General features: G+C 51.1%; 7 protein-coding genes across 7 annotated transcripts; 5 read left to right on the top strand and 2 right to left on the bottom strand.

The window, feature by feature from the left end:
- Window positions 1–6: 6 nt before the first annotated feature.
- Window positions 7–1,454, top strand: N7468_005234 (putative integral membrane protein; the record flags this gene model as incomplete). The annotated part of the gene is made up of 6 exons (XM_058474531.1): window positions 7–196; window positions 259–278; window positions 337–373; window positions 436–503; window positions 567–1,039; window positions 1,103–1,454. The coding sequence occupies 6 exons, from the start codon at window positions 7–9 to the stop codon at window positions 1,452–1,454; spliced, it is 1,140 nt and encodes a 379-aa protein (XP_058330271.1).
- Window positions 1,455–2,101: 647 nt separating this feature from the next.
- Window positions 2,102–4,178, top strand: N7468_005235 (uncharacterized protein; the record flags this gene model as incomplete). Its single annotated transcript, XM_058474532.1, has 2 exons — window positions 2,102–2,500; window positions 2,553–4,178. 2 exons carry the CDS (start codon window positions 2,102–2,104, stop codon window positions 4,176–4,178), a joined length of 2,025 nt encoding a protein of 674 aa, XP_058330272.1.
- A 370-nt stretch (window positions 4,179–4,548) lies between these two features.
- On the bottom strand, window positions 4,549–5,566 carry N7468_005236 (40S ribosomal protein uS17; the record flags this gene model as incomplete). The annotated part of the gene is made up of 4 exons (XM_058474533.1): window positions 4,549–4,617; window positions 4,772–4,900; window positions 4,974–5,083; window positions 5,392–5,566. The coding sequence occupies 4 exons, from the start codon at window positions 5,564–5,566 to the stop codon at window positions 4,549–4,551; spliced, it is 483 nt and encodes a 160-aa protein (XP_058330273.1).
- Window positions 5,567–5,952: 386 nt separating this feature from the next.
- On the top strand, window positions 5,953–10,643 carry N7468_005237 (kinetochore-microtubule binding complex subunit SPC105; the record flags this gene model as incomplete). Its single annotated transcript, XM_058474534.1, has 5 exons — window positions 5,953–6,192; window positions 6,254–6,608; window positions 6,763–8,735; window positions 8,813–9,824; window positions 9,883–10,643. 5 exons carry the CDS (start codon window positions 5,953–5,955, stop codon window positions 10,641–10,643), a joined length of 4,341 nt encoding a protein of 1,446 aa, XP_058330274.1.
- Window positions 10,644–11,046: 403 nt separating this feature from the next.
- N7468_005238 (transcription factor domain-containing protein) lies at window positions 11,047–14,151 on the bottom strand (the record flags this gene model as incomplete). The annotated part of the gene is made up of 6 exons (XM_058474535.1): window positions 11,047–12,124; window positions 12,175–12,714; window positions 12,771–13,443; window positions 13,512–13,810; window positions 13,870–14,040; window positions 14,075–14,151. 6 exons carry the CDS (start codon window positions 14,149–14,151, stop codon window positions 11,047–11,049), a joined length of 2,838 nt encoding a protein of 945 aa, XP_058330275.1.
- Window positions 14,152–14,993: 842 nt separating this feature from the next.
- N7468_005239 (uncharacterized protein) lies at window positions 14,994–16,217 on the top strand (the record flags this gene model as incomplete). The annotated part of the gene is given in 3 exon segments (XM_058474536.1): window positions 14,994–15,223; window positions 15,316–15,706; window positions 15,723–16,217. 3 exon segments carry the CDS (start codon window positions 14,994–14,996, stop codon window positions 16,215–16,217), a joined length of 1,116 nt encoding a protein of 371 aa, XP_058330276.1.
- Window positions 16,218–17,727: 1,510 nt separating this feature from the next.
- Window positions 17,728–19,362, top strand: N7468_005240 (bZIP transcription factor; the record flags this gene model as incomplete). The annotated part of the gene is made up of 2 exons (XM_058474537.1): window positions 17,728–18,001; window positions 18,797–19,362. The coding sequence occupies 2 exons, from the start codon at window positions 17,728–17,730 to the stop codon at window positions 19,360–19,362; spliced, it is 840 nt and encodes a 279-aa protein (XP_058330277.1).
- Between the last annotated feature and the right edge of the window lie 76 nt (window positions 19,363–19,438).

Consider the following 19,438-nt stretch of genomic DNA (forward strand, 5'->3'; position numbering starts at 1 on the left):
CTCACAATGGCGCCTGTGGAATCTATGGCGTTGTTTGGACGTGCTGTTAATGCAGCTGTCGGAAAGCATGTCAACACCTCTGTCCAAACCGCGGACTATTGGTGCCAGGGACTATGTATTGCGGGCATGACAATTTGTTACTTCTTACGACTGTACACCCGACTCTTTATTCTCCGCGGATTCCACAGGGAGGATTGTAAGTATGCTTCCATACTCTTCGCCGTGTTTGGGTGGCTTTTGTCTAACAATGGGGAATAGGGCTTTGCACGGCCGCCTATGTATGGTTCCCCATGACTCGAATGCACCAATGAGAAGAAAAAGTCTAACCATTAATAGATTCTTGGGACAGCCTACTCTGTCATTGCGCTTTTGAGTAAGCCCCTCCTTTATCTGCAACATCCGTGTTCTATAATGAATCCGGCTAACGGGCTATAGTGGGAAAATATGGCGGGGGTCTACACCTGCATGATGTCCCAAAAGAGAACCTCACAGCCTTTAAAAAGGTAAAGGCAGAGTCTATTACTAGAATTCTTCTGCATAGACCTGCTAACAATGAGATATCCTAGACCGTCTACGTGACTCTAGTCATGTATGGCCCCACAGCATATTTAACAAAGGTCTGCCTCCTATGGATCATGGCTCGGGTCTTCAGTCCTTTCCGTAAGGCTGTGATCTTTATTTACATATTCATGGGTGTGATGCTCGCCTATTACATCCCTTCGGTAATTGTCAAGGTCCGGATTTGTCTTCCCATCAATAGTTTCTGGGATTCGGACGTCAAGGGTTCTTGCCTCAACGAGAATGCTATCATCACAGCCGATGCTGTGATCAGTTCAGTCAGCGATTTGATCATTCTCATTGTCCCCCTGCCATTGACCATGTCTCTCCAAATGGCCAAGAAGAAAAAGCTGCGTGTCGTTGCTCTCATGGGCGCGGGTGGTATGGCTGTATTAGCCAGTGTCATCCGTTTGGTTCTTATCGTCTTGACATCGCAGTCAGCGGACACCACAATGGCCTTCATGAGAATTAACATGCTTGGGTAAGTCTGATATAGTAATCACTACTGTGACGCCCTGCTAACACGAATCTTTTACCCTCTTAGAAACGCGGAGATTGCCATTGGTGTGATCTGTACCTGCCTTCCCGCTGTCTCAGCCTTGCTGAAGTACGTCGCCCACGAATACTCCAGTGGCAAGGATACCGACTACAAATTGAGTACCATGCAAACCGGTAACACCAAGTCTGTCAACCGACATCAAATGAAGCGCACGAGCGTGCGGATTAAAGAGTCCGATGAGGATGTCCTCGTGTCGCACGCCCAGGGCGACCCACGCATTGAGACGTCTATCAACGGAGAGCGTGAGGGATTCGGCAATCACAATCAAAACGTCTTCCAAGGTGGGATTGGAGTGACAAGGACAATTGAAGTGTCCTCATCCGTGGATGCGCCATAAAAGTTGCTTGACTCGGAAAAGTATATTCGGCTATGATTCTTGTACAATTTGGTTACTTAATTCGCTTCTTAGATATGACTTGATGTACTAGATACTCCCTATTGCCTGTTGCTAAAATACTAAAATACATGATAATATATCCAGGTCCGCTTCAGTATGATAGTCCCTCCAAGTCGAGTCGACCAAGGGAGTCATTTCGGGGCCTGAGCTTAGTCTCTGGTCTGTTGCCGCTGCCATGCATCGAAACTCTCCAAGATTCGCATACCTGGAGACCTGAACTTCTCGTTTCTTTACTTGCTTTTTCCCTTTCCTGGCTCCTACTCTTTTCTGAAGCCCCAGGGCCCTTTATGCATTGATACTCGCCTCCCCCCCATAACTTTGATGACCCAAGTCAATCTGGAGACTCTCCCCCTTGAGACTTAAGAAGATTATTCACCTTCGCATCTACCTCATCCAGTCCACCTTTCTCCTCTCAATCGCCTTCTTCGACAAATCGAACGCAGAGTGCCTGTTCTTATTTCTTGCTCAACTCTTTGTATCACTTGTTACCCCGCGGACTTGATCTTCTTCCTCCTCCGGGGGGCCTCCTTCCACCTCGATCACCTCCGAAAGAGCGGCTCGCTGAAAACCTCTCGAAACGTCTCACAATGCCTACTTCAACTTGTGTTAGTTGGAATACGCCTATGCGGCAAATACTATGCTGTCTTCATCGTTTCTTCGACCTTACTAAGGACGATATGGTCACTCTTCTCTCAGAAATATTCGGTGACCATCTGGAGCACAATCTAACAAAGGCCGCCATGTGCACCCAATGGTCATGGATGAGAGCGAGTATTCACGGGGTGTGGTGGCACGTCTGCATTGAAGAGGACTTTGAAAAAGACGGGATATGGGCAGCCCACATTGAGGTCATCCGCAAATCAGCACAACGACTGGCTATTGAAGCTACCGAAAGGAAACGTGATAATATGTCCTATCCCCCAGCCACGGATCAAGTAGGCACTCCCAAATTCGCGGAAGAATTCCTAGAATCTGTGCTTTGGGTTGTAAGATCGAATTCGCCCGACGTTCTGTGGAGATTTACTAACATTTCGACAGAGTGGCCTTCCAGGCCTTTTCGAGATCATGCCTTTGGAACCCCACGGCAGCTCCTCGGGCACCCAGTCACCTACTTCGAGCCATGATATGGCATCTCCGTCTACTTCGGCCTTACATCTACCTGTCAAATACCGATCCGAATCTCTTGTTACAGGTCATCAAAAAGTGTGTCTCTGGTGCTCTATCGAGGGTCATTTACATGACTGGCAAGAGGACACCACTGATACCACCGATCAGCTTGTTCCCACAGACGACTCTATGCTTGTTGATGAAAATAACCCAGGAGGGGCTCCCAGACCCGCCGATCAAGTGATTCTACAGTCGATTGAGTCCAACGACGAGATGATCGTTGAAGAAGATGGCTTTGGATCACCACAGGATCCTTGCTTATCTACAAGCCTAGCCTCTTTACCCATCGTTGATGAAGAAGACCATGGACATGCTGCTGATATCGAGATAGCTACCCGCGATGGCTTGGAAACCCATGTTGAACCCTTGGCCCCGGTTGCTTCCTTGCCTAGAAAGATACTACCAAGGGTTCTTTTTAGGTGGTCAAACGCTAAGTCCCAAGGGACAAACTTAAAGAACGAACTGCGCGCCGGGATGTTCATGCAGCTTGAGCCATTCAGCCATACAGCTATCTCTGAAGAAAGTTTTTTAGAGCATTTCAAGACCCACGTTTCGAAAGTGAAGAAGGCGACCCCCTTCATCTCGTTTTCTCGGCACTTGCTCGTGCCTATCCATCGGTGTCTTCGAAAGGGGAAAGCCGCCAAATTTTCAATTATTGATACTTCTAAACTCGACACCTTGGTTTTCGAGGCGCATGACCTTGTTGATATTACGGGTACCAGGACAGCACGTTGGTCTGGCCGGGGCGAATATCTGGTATGGGGTTGTGTGCCGAAACAAGCTATTGCGTGCACGATTCAGTTGGCTCGTCTCGAAAAGATCGCGAGGGGGCATGACGATATCAGTGACTTTCTCCAACTCGACACTATCCGCGGTACAAAGCGCTGTGATGAACGCCTGTATAGCAAGCTTGCCGAGGGACAGGTTGCCAAGAACCACAGTACCACCGTTGACAGACTCATGATGCTTCTCGATATGCCTCGTGAGATCAGAGACGAAGTGAAGTCTCTGATCATCGAGCAGTGGGCAAAATGGCGTTGGAAACACTCCGAGAAGCACGAAATAAACCGTACATATGACTTTGTGCCATTCAATCAGGTTGATATCAGCTCTTCTGATGGGGAAGTTGTTGATCATATTATGCCGGAATCATCCACACAGCAGAGTCATAAATCTCCCTCTTACTGCCCGTCAAGGACTGATTTGACCAGTTCTGAAAGCAGCGAGGAAGAAGATGGAGGAGGAGGAGAAGTTGATGATGAAATGGCCTCACGGGAGGGTTCCAATCGACGACGCGATACACCCAGCGAAGGATACTCGGTCCACGACTCGAGTAACGATGAACTTGATGTGTTACCCAGTGAATGGGAGAGCCTTCTTTCTTCCGAGTCGCTGGAGGCACTCGAGAGAATCAGACTGAGGAATGAAGTGATGCATCAACAACAGGGGGAGAAGGATGGTATGGTCAGAAATGTAATGCATGGGAGGGGCTGCTAACTAATGTTTAACAATGACCGCAACGGAAAGATGGTTCAAGAATACTTAATGCGATAATGTGAATGGGAATTGATAGCTCTTTTTGTTACCAATACGACTCCAAAAGGACAAATGATTCCGAAGACGCAAAATTAGAAAAAATGCAGTATTTTGAGCACATCCGCCCATAGCCTATGATACGGATTTCCATAGCAGGAGGATCGATGAAATATTTTTTGCTTTTTGTGTGGATACACATTCTTCAGCAAGGTATCTGGGACATGGAAACTCGTAAACTATCCCGACCCCTATTTAAGAAATCCTTTGATATCCAATTCAAACCGCTTCCTTCGCCATTTGTCCATTCCGAGCACCCAGTTTCTGATAACGCTTAGAACTTGGAGAAAGCCTTGACGGCCTTGCCGGTACGAGGAAGGACACGCAGGACGTTGAAGCGGACCTGTTGTGGAAAAATAATCATGTTAGAAACCAGCTTAACAAATAAGACCTCCTTTCCGTCGAAGTCGGATATAAATTGCGTTTTGCGACGCGTGAAAGCGCGCACCGCTACTTCGATTCGACATTGCGAGATCAAATATTCGGGTAAAACGTACAGTCTTGGAGATAGGACGGCACTGGCCGACGGTAACCCAGTCACCCTCCTCAACACGGAAAGCGGGCGAGACGTGAGCGGAGAGGTTCTTGTGGCGCTTCTCGTAACGGTTGTACTTGGGGACGTAGTGCTATTTGGAAATTTATGTGAGCCCAGATACTTATAGCAACGGCTTATTCAACCAGGCGCGGCGAGAAACTTACCAGGTACTCGCGGCGGATGACGATGGTACGGTGCATCTTGGTGGAGACGACACGGCCGGTCAGGATACGGCCACGGATGGAAACGTTACCGGTGAAGGGGCACTTCTTGTCTATGGCATATTGTTAGCACAAAACGTTCCACAAATTGCGCCCGGATTGACGATCTGTAAAATTTGGCCGGGGCTGGTCTTGAAGATCGAAAGATCAGGAAAACGCTGTTTTGCAACAGTAGAGAGCCAGAGAGCGTAATTGAGCGAGTGCACTTTCGTTGCATCCATTTCATCGCATCTGCACGAATATTCCTGTTCAATATGGCTTGGCTCAAGATCTCTAGTTTCCATCTCCAAATTTCAATCCCAGTCCCTCTCATTCCACAGATCTGCACCGGCGGGAATTTCGAGTCGCGGGTCGTTCGTACCGATGTAGCTGCCCTCAATGGCGGTCTTGGGGGTACGGAAACCCAGACCAACATCCTTGTACCAGCGGCGGCCCTGGCCACTCTTCTTGCTCTTGGCCGAGCTCTTGGTGTTGAGGAAGATGTGAGGCTGCTTCTGGAAAGCGCGCTCAGACTGGACGGTCAGCTCGGTCGCCATGGTTGCGGTGTGTTGTCGTCGACGGAGGAAGCGGGTGTCGAAGAATTTGGCGGGTCGGACAATCGAGAACGAGAAGATTCGCTAAAGGCGAAGAAAGGGCTCTACTGCGGGAGAGCGGTTGTGTGGTGACTAGTCCTAACTGGGACTAGCCCAATAGCGGGTTAGGGCTATTATGTCAGCCGCTACTTCTATCTTCAGGCCTTGGTGTTCAGGCACCAATTTCTTCAGCCATTGTTTACAGTCACGTGCATGCGACGCGCCTGGGCCGTGTTTAGTTCGGTAACTGCGATTTGGTTCATCGAGGGAATGCGACCGGCAGACAAGCTCTATTCCGATCGTTTCCTCACAGAAGATGTGTCGGGAATAGCTCTGTGCCTACTGCCATCATGTCCACTCGCGCTGACCCTGCGGCCACACGGCCGCGCTCTCGCCGCTCTATTGCTCATGTCCCGCGATCGAAGATGACGTCCGGTCTTGACAAAGAGAATGCGACAGCAGACATAGGCGCCACACCACTGCTCGAGAATGGAACAAAGCCCACAACGAGAGACAAGAAGTCTCGAAGCAAGAGTTTAGGTCCCGGTGGTCTTGATGCTCTACAAAGCTCGAATGGGAATCGACGAAAAGTAAGGGCCTCTTCCCCGCGCGTTTGTTCTGATAAGAATTATGCTGAACGATGTACCGCAGTCAACCGCATCATTCCCTCTGAAGTCAATTCTCAAGCCTACCGTACCAGTTTCTCCCGTGCGCAATATTCCATCTTTCGAAGAAACGCGCCGACGCACCCCAGCTCGTGACGTGCCCAGCCAGACAAATGCAAAAAGCAACGAGGCAGGCGGAGAGGGCCTTCTGATAGACTTTGCTACGCCCCCGCAGCCTTCCAATCCAGAGAACGAAACATCAAACCCTTTCGATACCTTCAATGCGGCATCCGCTGTTCGTGACGAGATGGCGGCGACTAAAGAACGAGATGAACAGGAGCGTCGTGATCGTGAACGGCAGAATATTCTGGAGAAGCGAGAAGCCAGACGAAAATCTATGGGTATGTATACACATTCCATATCTCCCGCTAACCAGCTAACGCTTTATTTAGCCAATCGGCGGGTGTCCTTCGCCCCCGAAGCCACGTTACATACATGGAACGTTGTTGAGATACCGGAGGACCAAACATCGTCCTCTGCAGCTAATTCAACAAGACGCGCATCTTCTGTCGCAAATTCTCAAGACCTACCGCAACCAGCACCCTCCCCGGGAGAAGGACATCCCTTCATCTCCAGGGGATGCCGAGTCGGATTTTGGGTTCTCACCTGTACGCCAGCAAGACCTTGAGCAAATGCGAGGCAGTGGCACGTCAATTGAAAATCAAGGAGGGTTTGAAACTGTATCTTCCAGTCCATTCAGTGGAAGCTCAGTTGGGAGCGAGGAGACTGGAGTGGAAAGCGTCGTGGGAGAAGACGATGGCGACCAGTCATCTGGATCTGACGATGACTTTGACGCTGAAAGTACCGCGATGAGCATGGATGATATGACCAGCCACACTGTTTCTAGCATGCAATCTGAAGCAACTTCGAGTACTAGTGCCAGTGCCAAGCTTAACGAAGCCTTGCGACAGGCCGCAAGAGAAGCCGGGACTCAGGCTTTGGACGAAGAATATGGAGAGATGTCTATGGAGATCGCCGGTGATGAGATCACTGGTGCGTTCCAGCCTTGGATCAAAAAGGGCCAAAATCGAGAATGGGAGGATCTCAGTTCCCGAGTCGACCAGGAGAACGTGGATCCATCCGCGAAGGCCTCGGTCCCAAATGATCCCGAATCGGATGGCATTGATGAAGATGAGGAACTCAGTATGGATGTCACGAATGCGATTGGACGTATTCTTGGTAACCCCTCAGGGCGTCGACAAAGCACTATTCGTCGCAAATCATCGGGCCAAGAGACCATTTACGACGATCAAACTATGGAAATGACCACCACGGTTGGAGGCATTTCGCAGATGAATTCCGCTCAGCCTGACTTTGAAGACAATGAAGATGAAGATGAAGGAATGACCATGGAGTTCACAGCAGCTGTTGGCGGCCTTCTAAACAAAGCTCCTCCATCGATTACGCAGGCAGCAGAGCCAGCGTCTCCGCCCTCGAAATCGGATGGTATAGATGTCGAAGAGGACAATGGATCTGATGGGGCCATGGATATGGAGATTACCGGTGCAGTTGGAGGCATTCTTCCATCTGGGTTCAAAGGCCAGGACAAGGGCCAAGCCAAACGACTTATGGAACTTGAGGTAGACTCAGGCCAACTGAACAGTTCGCCGTTCCAAGAGAGTGTTCAGCCATCCCCTGTGAAATCCCCTGCAAAGTCTCCTTTAAGCTTTCATGTTGCTGCTGTGGCATCTGAGAACGGCAGCCCTAGCTTGGCGAACGTTCGAAGATCTTCACGACGTAGCTCTGTCATGAGTGCCTCGAGCATGCCCGGAACACCTCAATCTGCTACGCGGAAACGCTCGCCTTCAAAGAAACCATCCACTCCTTCCAAGCAATCAACGCCTCAGTTGAAACCGACAATCCCAAGCAAAACACCTCCTTCAGCCAATGTGTCGTACCGCAGTGCTTCACCAAAGCAGCTATTTCGATCTGAAATCCAGAAATCTGCTGAGAGACGCAAGTCGCTCCGTCAGAGCATCTTCGAACAGAATGCGGCTACAGGCCAATCAACACCCCGCATAGTTCTCCAGCCGCGCGAGGGCCGACGTTCCTCTGGTCTCGGAATCGACAAAGAAGGGATCGGTTCTCCCAAAGTTGCCGCCTTGCTTGACCAACGACCATCTCTCGGTGAAAACACCCCGCATTTTGTTCCGAAAGAGCCATCGCGGGCTGGTGTGCGCTTTGAAGATCCATTGAAAATGCAGGCCGACGAAGAGCGGGCCCGCGCAGAAGAAGAACTCAGAGAGGATGGCCATATCCAGCCAGATGGAGAGGGCCCTTCCAGTCTGAGGGATAAGATATCAAGCCTCAGTCCAAAGAAGAACAAGATCGGCAGCCGAAAGAGTCTCCATGTCGGCGCTGCTCGAGGAATTCTCGGGAAACGCCCCGCCGAACTCGATTTGGACGAAGAGGAGGCAGAGAACTCTCCCAAGCGACTTCGTGGTCATGATGTCAGTCCAGTCAAGGGGGTGAGACTCCCTGGGCCAACTACCAGCCATGCAACAACCCGCCGACCAACCCGATCTCCTGCTCGCCGGGCTCGTAGCTCTTCTCCTCTCAAAGGGAGCACCACCCCACACAACCCCCGCGAAGTGCTTCAGAGACTGCGACTACTCCTCTAAAGGAAGGAATTGATGCGTTGCATCTGGCTTCAGACCCCCAGCAACCCGAGCAGGAGGAGGAAGAAGAAAACAACTCCATCCAGGATGCACCCGAGGTCGAGCCTATTCAACTTCAAGAGTTCCTGAACATGACAAACATTCATTTCATGGAGCTGACAACTACAAAACGACGACACACCACTGCGCCAAGCAGTGCGACTAAGAGACTGACCCGATCATCTGGAGATAAATTACTTAAATCGGGCAAAGCTACTTTCGATGACTGCGTTGCGGCTGGATTCTGCACCGTCCCTATGCTTGAGTTGTATCAGCACTCTTGTCGTGAACTTAAGTCTTATATCTCCGAGGGTCGTCAGGTAATCCGGTCCATCGAAGCGGAAACATACGCTGATAACCCTCCCCTTTTCCAAGAGTATGTCAATGCTCCTCCTGATATTCGAGTGATCATGGACAATCAGTTCCGAAACGTCAAGACACATGCGCGGTTGCTCAGTAAAGCCACCTGGTATGAGTGGCGAATGAAGTTATTGGAAGGCCTTAAAGAGGGTCTTAGTCGTCACGTAGACGATATGACTGCTGACGACGAACTTCTGTCAGCACGGGAGGCACTACTCAGCAGTACTGTCCCTCCACTTATGGAGAAGCATGCTTTGCTAGAGAAGGAAGCAAACGATCTTCAAATTTTAGTTGAAGAAATGGAGAGCTGTGACCAGGATGAATTGCGAGAAACACGCAAGATGCTTTCCAACATCGACGAAGAGATTGAGGTGAAGAAGCGAGAGCTACGGCAACTACAGGAGGAATTGGAGGGAAAGACGGTCGCCATAGAATCCGGCACAGAAATGCGCGATGAGTACCTCGCTCAGATCCAGGAAGCTGAACGGATGAAGGAAGAATGCCGTGGCTGGAGTGCTCGGGATATCAGCGAGTTAAAGGGTAAGCATTCCTACTATCAATAAAACCAACGTGTTCGGTCTTCCTAACTCTAATGAAGCGTCTGTCCGACTCATTGAGCGCCAAACTGGTTGGGCTATCACGTCAGCCTCGACTACAGGATCTTCCAGTGATCCACTGTTGACTATGTTATACCGAGGCCAGCTCCAGATCAAGTTCCACCCTGGAGCTTTCGCCGGCATCGCCAGCGACGATGCCGATGAGGAGAACGTTCCTCTAGAGTTGGCTTTCGTCAATGGCAGAAACATATCTCCCATCGCATCTCTTGTCCTTCAATCCTTGCAGCGGCATTTGGCTACGATCAAGCATTTCACACTTGCACCCAAAACGCTCCTTCGCTTTGTCTCCAAAGCCTGGGATAGCACTCTCGCCCTGGAGAACGAGGCCCGAATGCTCGAGTTTTGTGGTGTCACCCGCTTGACATTGTTGGACTCCCAGGACACCCCCCTTGCCCTGAGAGCTCGCTGCACCATACTCGGACATAATGCTGCTTCATCTATCCCTGGCCACAAAGGATCCGCTGCCAAGAGCAGTATTGCGAAGCGAATTGATGTCGACTTCAACGTCAAGACCAGCGTCAAGTCTCAGAGCGATGCAAGCCAGAATATCGGCTCCATGGACTTCGATATCGACGTTCTGGCCACGAAAGTCTATGGCTTCGGTACTGGCAACAAGTCCGGTCTTACGGAGAAAGAAATCCAGCGTATTCTGGGCAAAGATATTACTCATGAAGGTGGCGAAGCCCTTGGCAGTGGCATGTGGTGCAGAGCCGTTCAGAACCTTTCTGAAGCGGTGTTCTAGCCCTTCGTTCTGGTAACGAGTCTCCTGGGATCGGAGATATTATTGGTGAAGGTTGGAGGAGCAATGGCGTTTCTGGTGGGTGCGGTTTATTTCTACTCTTTGTTTGTATACTCAGTAACTAGGCCTTGAGCGTTTTATTCCCATGATAGCAACCACTCGTGATTTTACTTTTTTTCAATCTTTCTTCATATACGGCATATCATCATGTCCTTCTACAGTGTGAAGGCTATATCCTATGGTAGAACGCGTTTACAGCTGAACACCATTAGAAAGCCATTATAGAATATATAGCCACGATACTACTTTAATACCAACAACCGATGAGTTATTAATTAAATGCTTCCGATCAGCTCCACGAATTTTTAAGCTTTGTGAACGGGGATATCATGCAAAGCACCGTATATCAAAACAGCCCAAGACCTAGATACCCATTCGGCATATATGGAGGATCAAACTGTCCCCCCTGATTCGGCGCCTGTCCCTGATTCGGTGGCATGGGATTATACATTATATCATTGGAGCCGGAAGCCAACTGCTCTGGTCCGAGGACGACAGGGTCCACGGGTGCAGCGGAAGGCTGGAAGAACGATTCTGCTGATAGGGAAGGCATCTGGATCTCCTCGCCGTAGCCGGATGCAGCTACTGTTGGGAGCAGAGCGGCCCAGGGGTTGTCGCCGAATTGCCAGTGCGCAGTTAGGGGGACTTGCCATGATTCCGGGAACATGGGGCCGTTGGGCTGGCCATTGCCGCTATCTTGCGAGAAGGGCGAGTGGGAGGCGCTGGTGGCTGGGTTTGTGTGCTGCAGTTGTTCCCAGGGAGACATTGTTGGCGGGGATTGGAAATCCTGCGGTGCTGTGGCTTCGAGCGATAGACCTAAGCCGGCTGGGTAGTCGGCTGGGATTGCGGATACAGTTGTGGCGGTGGGCTGGGGGGCGAGGGATGGGCTGAGATTGTCGTTTTCCATAAGGCCCAGAGGAACGACATATCCACTGGAATTGATGGGTGGGAGATCAGCGAGGTTTTCTGGAATGCCGTTGTCGGTGAAATGGGAGGATGGGAGGGTAATTGAGCGCATTCCAGTGTGTGAATTGTCCTTGGAGCTATGTGAATGAGGAGCACCATCACGGTAGGAGGGCAGGGAAGATTGGCGGGGAGGAGGTTTGCGACGATCTCTACTGCGTGCTGATCGCGAGGCTTGCTTCTTTGCACTGGAGAGATGTTCCTTGTCCTTAATATCAGGGCTGCGGGCTCCCTTTTCATCTCGTTCGACTGCCATCCTTGCAATACGTTCTAGTGAATTGCAAACTCGAGTCATGAAGACTGCACAATTTCCTGTTCCGTCGCCAGGTGCAAGGGATGAGAAAAAATTCGAGACCATGCTGATGGCGCGAATGTCTTCTCGGTTACCGGGGTTGTGAGTATCCCGAATGATGTTGGAGAACAAGGTTGCGGCGGCCAAGAAAACATAGTATAATAGAGACCTATAAATGGTTAGACAGTCACTTCTAGCCTTCGGTGGGCTCAACATTACCGAATCCAGGCCATATCTCCCCAAGGCATGTTATTAATAAGCTTCAGCGTGCTTCGAGCTGCGCCAACGCATATACGAGCTGACTCTGCCGTCTGAGCTGCACGAAGAGCCTTTATCTCTGGCTTGTCGTCGCGGTCTGGTACATAATAATTGAGTAGGAGCGGTATTCGGTGAATCATAATCAACGCATTATAATAGATGAAATGCAGACCAAGGGATGCAAATCCGAACAGAAAATCTGTTTCGCTCTGTTGAAGCCGAGGCGGTTCCTCGAGTGGATAGTCCTTTTCCCATTCTATGAGGTCGGCGTGAAGTTCTTGAACAATTTGATATATTTCTTTTGGGTCCCTCCGCAGCGCCTTTGCTGAGTAAAGCCGACAATAGATGTGACTCTTGATGACACACATTCGGCACAGCTGGCGGAAGAATGATAAGTTGCTGCAGACTTCAGGATCGTCGTCGCCTTCGAGCTCTGATGGGAGGGGAACATTGAAATCGTCGGGATGTTGACAGGGCGCGCTCCCGGCCCGCAAACATGAACTAAATATGACTAGCCATTAGACCCGGAGATGAACATGTGTAAAGAAAAGGGTTACCTCTGATCAACTAAAAATGCCACCCAGAAAACGCGTCGCCTCTGCTCTTGCTGGGCTGGAGTGAGGTCGGGCCGTGGAATATCACGATGGAGCCCCATCCGTTGACATGTTCGCATTGCCGCGGTCACAAACGGCAGCGAATATTGACTACCCGAATTCCCACGGAGGAAAAAGGCCATACTCAGCATAGCTTGAACACTGAGAAGGTCTGTTCGTCGCAACGAAAGCTCTGTAAAGACTGAAATGGCGTTTTTAAAATACAGCCGAGCCTTTTCACGGTCCTTTTCTGGTTTCATATTGTTTGAAAAGCGGTATTCGTAGGCCAGACAAATCACCATGTTGATACTGGCCCAGCGAGCAGCGTCGTCGCACGTTTGCTGAGTATATTGCCACTCTACCATTTTCATAAATGAGGCTTCGTGGTACAAGGGGAAGAGACGATTAGCTGTCCGGAAATAGTCCTTGATAAGAGAAAACACCTCTGCCCGAGAAGGAAGAGGCTTATAGACTTGGGATGCAAAGAGGTCGTGAAAGACGTCCGGCCGCCACAAGTTCCAAGGATCATCCTCCGTTGAGTTAGGAGACATGATATTCAGAAAAGCGGTTTCCCCCGTTTTCTCCTTGATCCACTGGATTCCGGTTCGTGAGAAGATTGAAAGTGAGCAACTTCGCCCTATGACACAGTTTAGTACATGTACTAGTAATACACGCCAGGTGTTAGATGGTCAAGAGATGACCAACCAAAATATCGAGTTTCATCACTGTCATGTGACTTGAAAATGGGAGCCGCCTCGATGTCTCCCTCGAATCGGGCGCCATCGACCTGGCCTGATGCTTGAGAATTGCATGAGTAATTTGATGAGTGGCCCGGTGAGCGCGGACGCTGGGCCCCATCTAAGGACTCATCTTTTACATCGGCATCCTCGCTGTCGGACAGTGTGTCGGTGATGTCACTCTCCTGCAGGATGCCGGTGGCTTTCAGCAGTGACTCGAGCCTTCTGCAGCGATCTTCTAAATACTTTGCATATTGCGCACTATCCCTATGGCATTATATGGCGGTCAGGGCGAGTACTTGGAGACTTAGAAACATATTTGAGACATGGAGGTCTCTTGGAAGATGTAGGGGAAGATACCTCCGAAAACCCTCAGGCTGTCCCGACTGCAATCCAGTAAACGCACATTTGAGCTTGCTTCGTGTGCACTGGATACAGCCAGGACCGGGGCCTTGAACCTCACATCTGGCTCTTCTCCGAGCACACCGGTCACAGGCCTAAGAATAGGTTAGCGGTTACCACGGAACTCGCCGAACACGAACAACCACCTGGCGTTGCGGACGAGGACGCTCAGATCTACCGAGACTACCTGGCCCATCCACAGGCATTGTGGCAGTGGAGGCATTCATGGCATGGGGGGTTATGCCAAAGGGTGAACGCATCGGGTGCATTTGCCCCCCCGTGGGATTGGTAAGTGATGCCAAGACTCTTTTTTTTTTTCACTCACACGGATGGTGATCCGTTTAGCGGGGATGATCGGACGTCAGTGGCCTTCGTATAAAAAGCGGGGGAAATTGGAAATTGGAGTTTTGCAGAGATCACGGAGCTCGTGAAATCTCTGTGACTGCAAGTGATCGAGTTGGGGAGGCTGTTCGGCGTTCGGAACGTCTTGGCTCCGCCAACTTCGATTCACCACCTTCTGCTGCCCGAGGTACTTTGAGGGACTTCTAACACATGCGCTACTGTAGGCAGTAACATGTACTTCGAGGTATCTTTCCCCCCCCTGCTCGGGGTTGAGCGGATGTCACTTTTCGATCCTTTCACGCTAAGTGTTCTGCAGACTCTGAAGAATCCAATACCCGAAGAGTCTTATTTGACAATTCGTTCCACCTATAACAGCCACACGATAATCACTCCCGGTGTATGCGATTGAGACTCAATGAACTCTTATCTCCACGTCACCAGGGTCCTGTCCTCTCCATCTACCACGTGCATCGGTACATCGTGCAAGCACCACTGGGCGGCCCAAGATCAACTTAACGTGTGGATTGCACCCAATAGGGGCAAGAGTGAAAATCGGTCCCAAAGACTATTATGAACCCGATCCCTAAATGATTAGTTAAATACCACCTATTTAAGCTTATTTAACTATCTGCCTAGTATGTCTCCATATCCGCCAATTAGCCCTGAGACCTGGAGGCAGGGTCCAAGATGACAAATGGAAGACAAGATGACAAATGGAAGACAAGATGATAAATGGAAGACCTCCGCCGCCTGGAGGGGTTCGCAGACTGCTGAAGTCAACGGCACGAAATCGCTCTGCTCATTCTCACTACTCCAGTTTGGCATCATGCGCGAAGTCACGGTGGGCATAGTCTCCATTGGAGATATGGGGTTGGGCATAGCCAAGCTGCTCAAGACCCACGGTTATCGCGTGGTTACGGTGGGGGAAGGTAGGAGGTATGATCCGCCCCCCTTATTTGATCATAGATGTCGACCATATACTAGTATGGCACTGCCCACTTGTAGTCCACGAATTAATCAACCTTCAGTGAACATACTCTGGCACGGATCGAAGCTGCCAATATCACCGCATTGCCGACCGACGATGAACTCGCGGTCCAGGCCGACTATATCCTCTCCATTGTGCCACCAGTCAATGCACTCGCGACGGCGGAACGCATCGCCAAGGCTTGTATGCGGTCGGAGACGGCTTCTAGGCGTGCTACACTAGAGGACGTAAATGGCCAGCCAACTCGAAGTCCACTCTACCTTTTTGAGCTCAACGCTACATCTTCCCGATTAGCGGAGGAAATAGGAGCACTATTCCTTGATCCCAGCATGCCCGGAGAAGACCCATGCAAGTGCAGAGTTTTGGACGGTGGCATTATAGGTGGACCGCCGTCTCCGAATCCCGACGGGACCTGGAGACGACCGAGCGTGGTGCTCTCGGGCGCAGTGGACCTCCCCCCCCACGTTTGCCGGCCTCGCCGACGTCTTGAACATGAAGGTAGTCTCGGCCCGAATTGGAGCAGCTTCGACGTTGAAGCTCTCTTTCGCGGCGTTGACGAAAGGACTGACGGCGCTTTCTATATTATCCTTCTCCACGGCCCAGCAAGAGGAGCTCCTGCCGGAGCTACTAGACCACCTGCAACAATACTCGCCGCATATCGCGGCTCTAACTAGTGCTGGCGTGATCGGGATGAGTCCCAAGGCTTACCGCTGGGTTGATGAAATGCGCTACATAGGCGAGGCATTTGATCGCGAGGGTTGCTGGGGCGGAGTGGGAAGGAGTGTCTACGATGGGTTCGCAGAGGTCTACCGCACCGTGGCCGAGGATACCATCTTGGGACAGGAACGGGTTGGAGCGCGCCAGCGTGGAACTAATGTGGAAGGCGCGGTCACGATCATCGCCGATCGTCGACGGAAGCAATCCGGTGACAATGGCCCATAAGCAGTTGCCAGCCGCATGTTTCTAAGAGTAGGGAAGATCACGACATCGGCATGTCATAGGGATTTTTATGGGCTCTGATCGCGAAAGTCGCCGAAAAATCTGCTTGGTATATTTCTACTACAGTAGAGCGTAGCCGTAACGCGTGCTATGGTACGTATATCCAACCGTGTGGCTATCGTCAGGCCGCTCTCTGCGGCTGTCCATGACGTACCGGAATAGACACGGAAAAGCCGTATCGAGTGCAAACACGAGCTCCAATTCTTGGCAGTCTCACGGGCCTGATGACTTTTATGTAATGGCGGTCTAATGGAGATAGTTACTTACCCCAGCGAGGATGGAGATAATAAGCTACTAGGCTTTGGTTAAGCAACGGGCTTGCACGGACTATCTGTAACAGGAGAATGGAGACCGCGTCATCCTTCGGTTGGAAGTGGACCCCGGAATCTAAGTGCGCGAGGATAGGCCCAGCGAGAAGCCACGCAGATGGAAGATCGCTGTTCTGTACCGGCTGGCCCGGTTAGACTCGAAAGATGGATCGCATAAGTCTGGGGAGGGCATGGGGAGCCAGTCAGGGCTGAAACGAAAGGGGTTATGCCCTGAAATCCCAGGCGTTGCCCTTTCCTTGGGCCGAGTTGCCTGGTACAACTGCACGGAGCTCTGGAGCTGGTCGAATATGGTACGGCGTACGATGTGGATATCAGATCTCAAACCTCGATCTGTACCTCATACCAGACCTGATACTCACTTTCATTCCCTTGAAATCTAGAGACCGGCCTTTATACATACCCATCGATCCTCGACATCCATTCAATGGAGAGAAGGCTGTTTGTTACGAGGATTACATGGATTCGCCCCCGAGCGGTGAACGAGCCGCGGGCGAACCAGAATCCGCGATCACGACATTTCTCCATTCTATCAGATCATCGACTAGTTGATCTTTCAAGGATTCATCTCCAAGCTTTGGGTACCTTTTCCACCCCCCCCTTAGCCTTCCCCCCTCTCTTGGCCCCCCTTAAACCTTTTCAATTATTCCCGTTTGGCTGTGGTCGTGATTCGTGGGCGAACAAAGTGGCGCCGTATGCGACCGGCACTGTGGTAGTAGTTGGTCTTTGCGTAGGTTGATTCTGGCCACCGTGTAGTTCCTTCAACCTTCTCGTGACGGGCCAGCCCTCTGGTGGTTACCATTTTGGCTTTTTTTCTGACAATTTGCTTTTTCCTGCATTTTGGCAGAAGGGGACATTGCCCGTTGGAATTGGTTGGTTCCGAGGTCATCCCTCTGCCTTTCCCCTCCTGCATCTGATCTGGGGGTGGACCGTGGAAAAGCCCATCCACCCGCGTGCAATTAACGCCCCTCCCTGCTCCATTTGGTCCAACCAAAGAGGCCCTAAAATACGCAAGAGGGCTCAAACGCCATCGAGGGCATCCGTACGGGTTCCCAGTTTGGAACTGGATCCTGGCTCCTCTTCTTCTATTTCTACATCTACCTTTGCTCCTCCCTTTCACAATCATCATGCCCGAGGAGCAATCCCGACCTCTTGCTTCTGGACCCGCCTTTGATAAGCTGGAAAACTTCAACTTCTTGCTGTCGCGCACCGATCCGTCATCCAAGGGTCGACACTATTCATTCGACGCTGACACCGGGCTGGTCCCATTCACCAACAACGTCAGCAACGTCAACATGGAGTACGACCAGACTGAGGGCATGGGGGGCCTCTCAGTGAGCTCCTACGATAGTATAGACGATGACCGCAGCTCCCTCGATCTTCGAGGGTATCCTTATCATGGTATGTGTTAAAATTTCTCTTAACTTTCTTGTTCGCCAGATGTTGCATCTCTTGCGCCATCATCCAGGGCTATGGTTCGTGTTTCCTGAAGGCTGGGCGCTCAATCTTGGACCCTGGGGATGGACGTGCTGGATGAGCATTTTCCCTATTCCTTGAATCGGAATTATCATTTCGTCCAATCTTTTGAAGTATCGAAATCCCAGTCAGTTTGCTCGTATTGACTTCCGTGGTCCCTGTGATCCTGGTCGGGCGCACCCACCCCCCTCCTCCCTCAGACTCTGGGGGGGGGGACTTGGGGTGTCCGATATTGTGGCTTCGTACCCGCAATCCTCTTCCACCCCTAACACATCTCATTTACCCCGGATCTGGCATCATTTTGCCTATTTTTGGGCCTAAAGCTCGTGCCAATGAGCAGCATGCAGATTCTGAGGTGATTGACCATTCAAGCTTGAATGGGGTGAGATCATCCCCCGGAAGTGCCCATCTTCAATAGCGAGCACGCCATCCCGCATGGATATGAGGCGAAAACCACTTTCTGCCGGGCCTTGACTTGCACATTATCCCTCCCCTTTCTTATGAAGAGGCCTTTTGGATGAAGAAAGGATGATGTGCATGTCTTCTACGTTTCCCTTTGAAGGGTTATGTGCCTCATCTTCTATCCCCCCCTTGATGCTTATGCCAGCTCCTCACCTCCACCTCCACCTCCACATCCACATCCACATCCGCCTCCACCTCTGCGAATGAAGATAGATACGATCATCAATTGCAACGACAGTTGCTTACTTCAGTCTCTAGGTCCAACAGGCGACAAGTCCATCAACTATTCTCTTCCCGACCACATCATGCCGTACTCGGCTCAATCTATCTACCCTCCTGTCCCATTTGCGCCCGATGACCTCGGTCACGCACCGGGACAGCTGACACCTTCAGATGTTTCTTCTTCTATCTCCCCGCCAAACGGTCAGCTGGGAAACACCCGATACAGCACCTCCATCCCAGGGGACCGCATTGCCGCGGCCCTTGGCCAGGAGGAGGGCGTCCGCGCGGCAGCGGAAGAAGACCGCCGCCGCCGCAACACGGCTGCGAGTGCTCGCTTCCGTATGAAGAAGAAGCAGCGCGAGCAGGTCCTTGAACGCACCGTTCGCGAGACGACAGAGAAGAATGCCTCCCTGGAGGCCCGCGTCGCTCAACTGGAGATGGAGAACCGTTGGTTGAAGAACTTGTTGACAGAGAAGCATGAGGCTAGCACCACCCGTATGCCACCGCCGCCCTCCGACAATATCGAGCCAAAAGGTTCTGGCGGTCGCTCCGGTCAAAAACATATTCAGCCCAAAAAGAAGGGCGTGGGCACTGATGAGTAAACGCCAAGATCCAAATCTCGTCGTCGCCCCCTTTTTCCTTTTTCAAGCTCGTCTAGGTTGACCTGCGTTGTCTGTA

Source organism: Penicillium chermesinum, assembly GCF_028974085.1.
Source record: "Penicillium chermesinum strain IBT 19713 chromosome Unknown utg000004l:1.0-3345178.0:1.0-3348027.0, whole genome shotgun sequence".
In the NCBI taxonomy this organism is placed as follows: domain Eukaryota; kingdom Fungi; phylum Ascomycota; class Eurotiomycetes; order Eurotiales; family Aspergillaceae; genus Penicillium; species Penicillium chermesinum.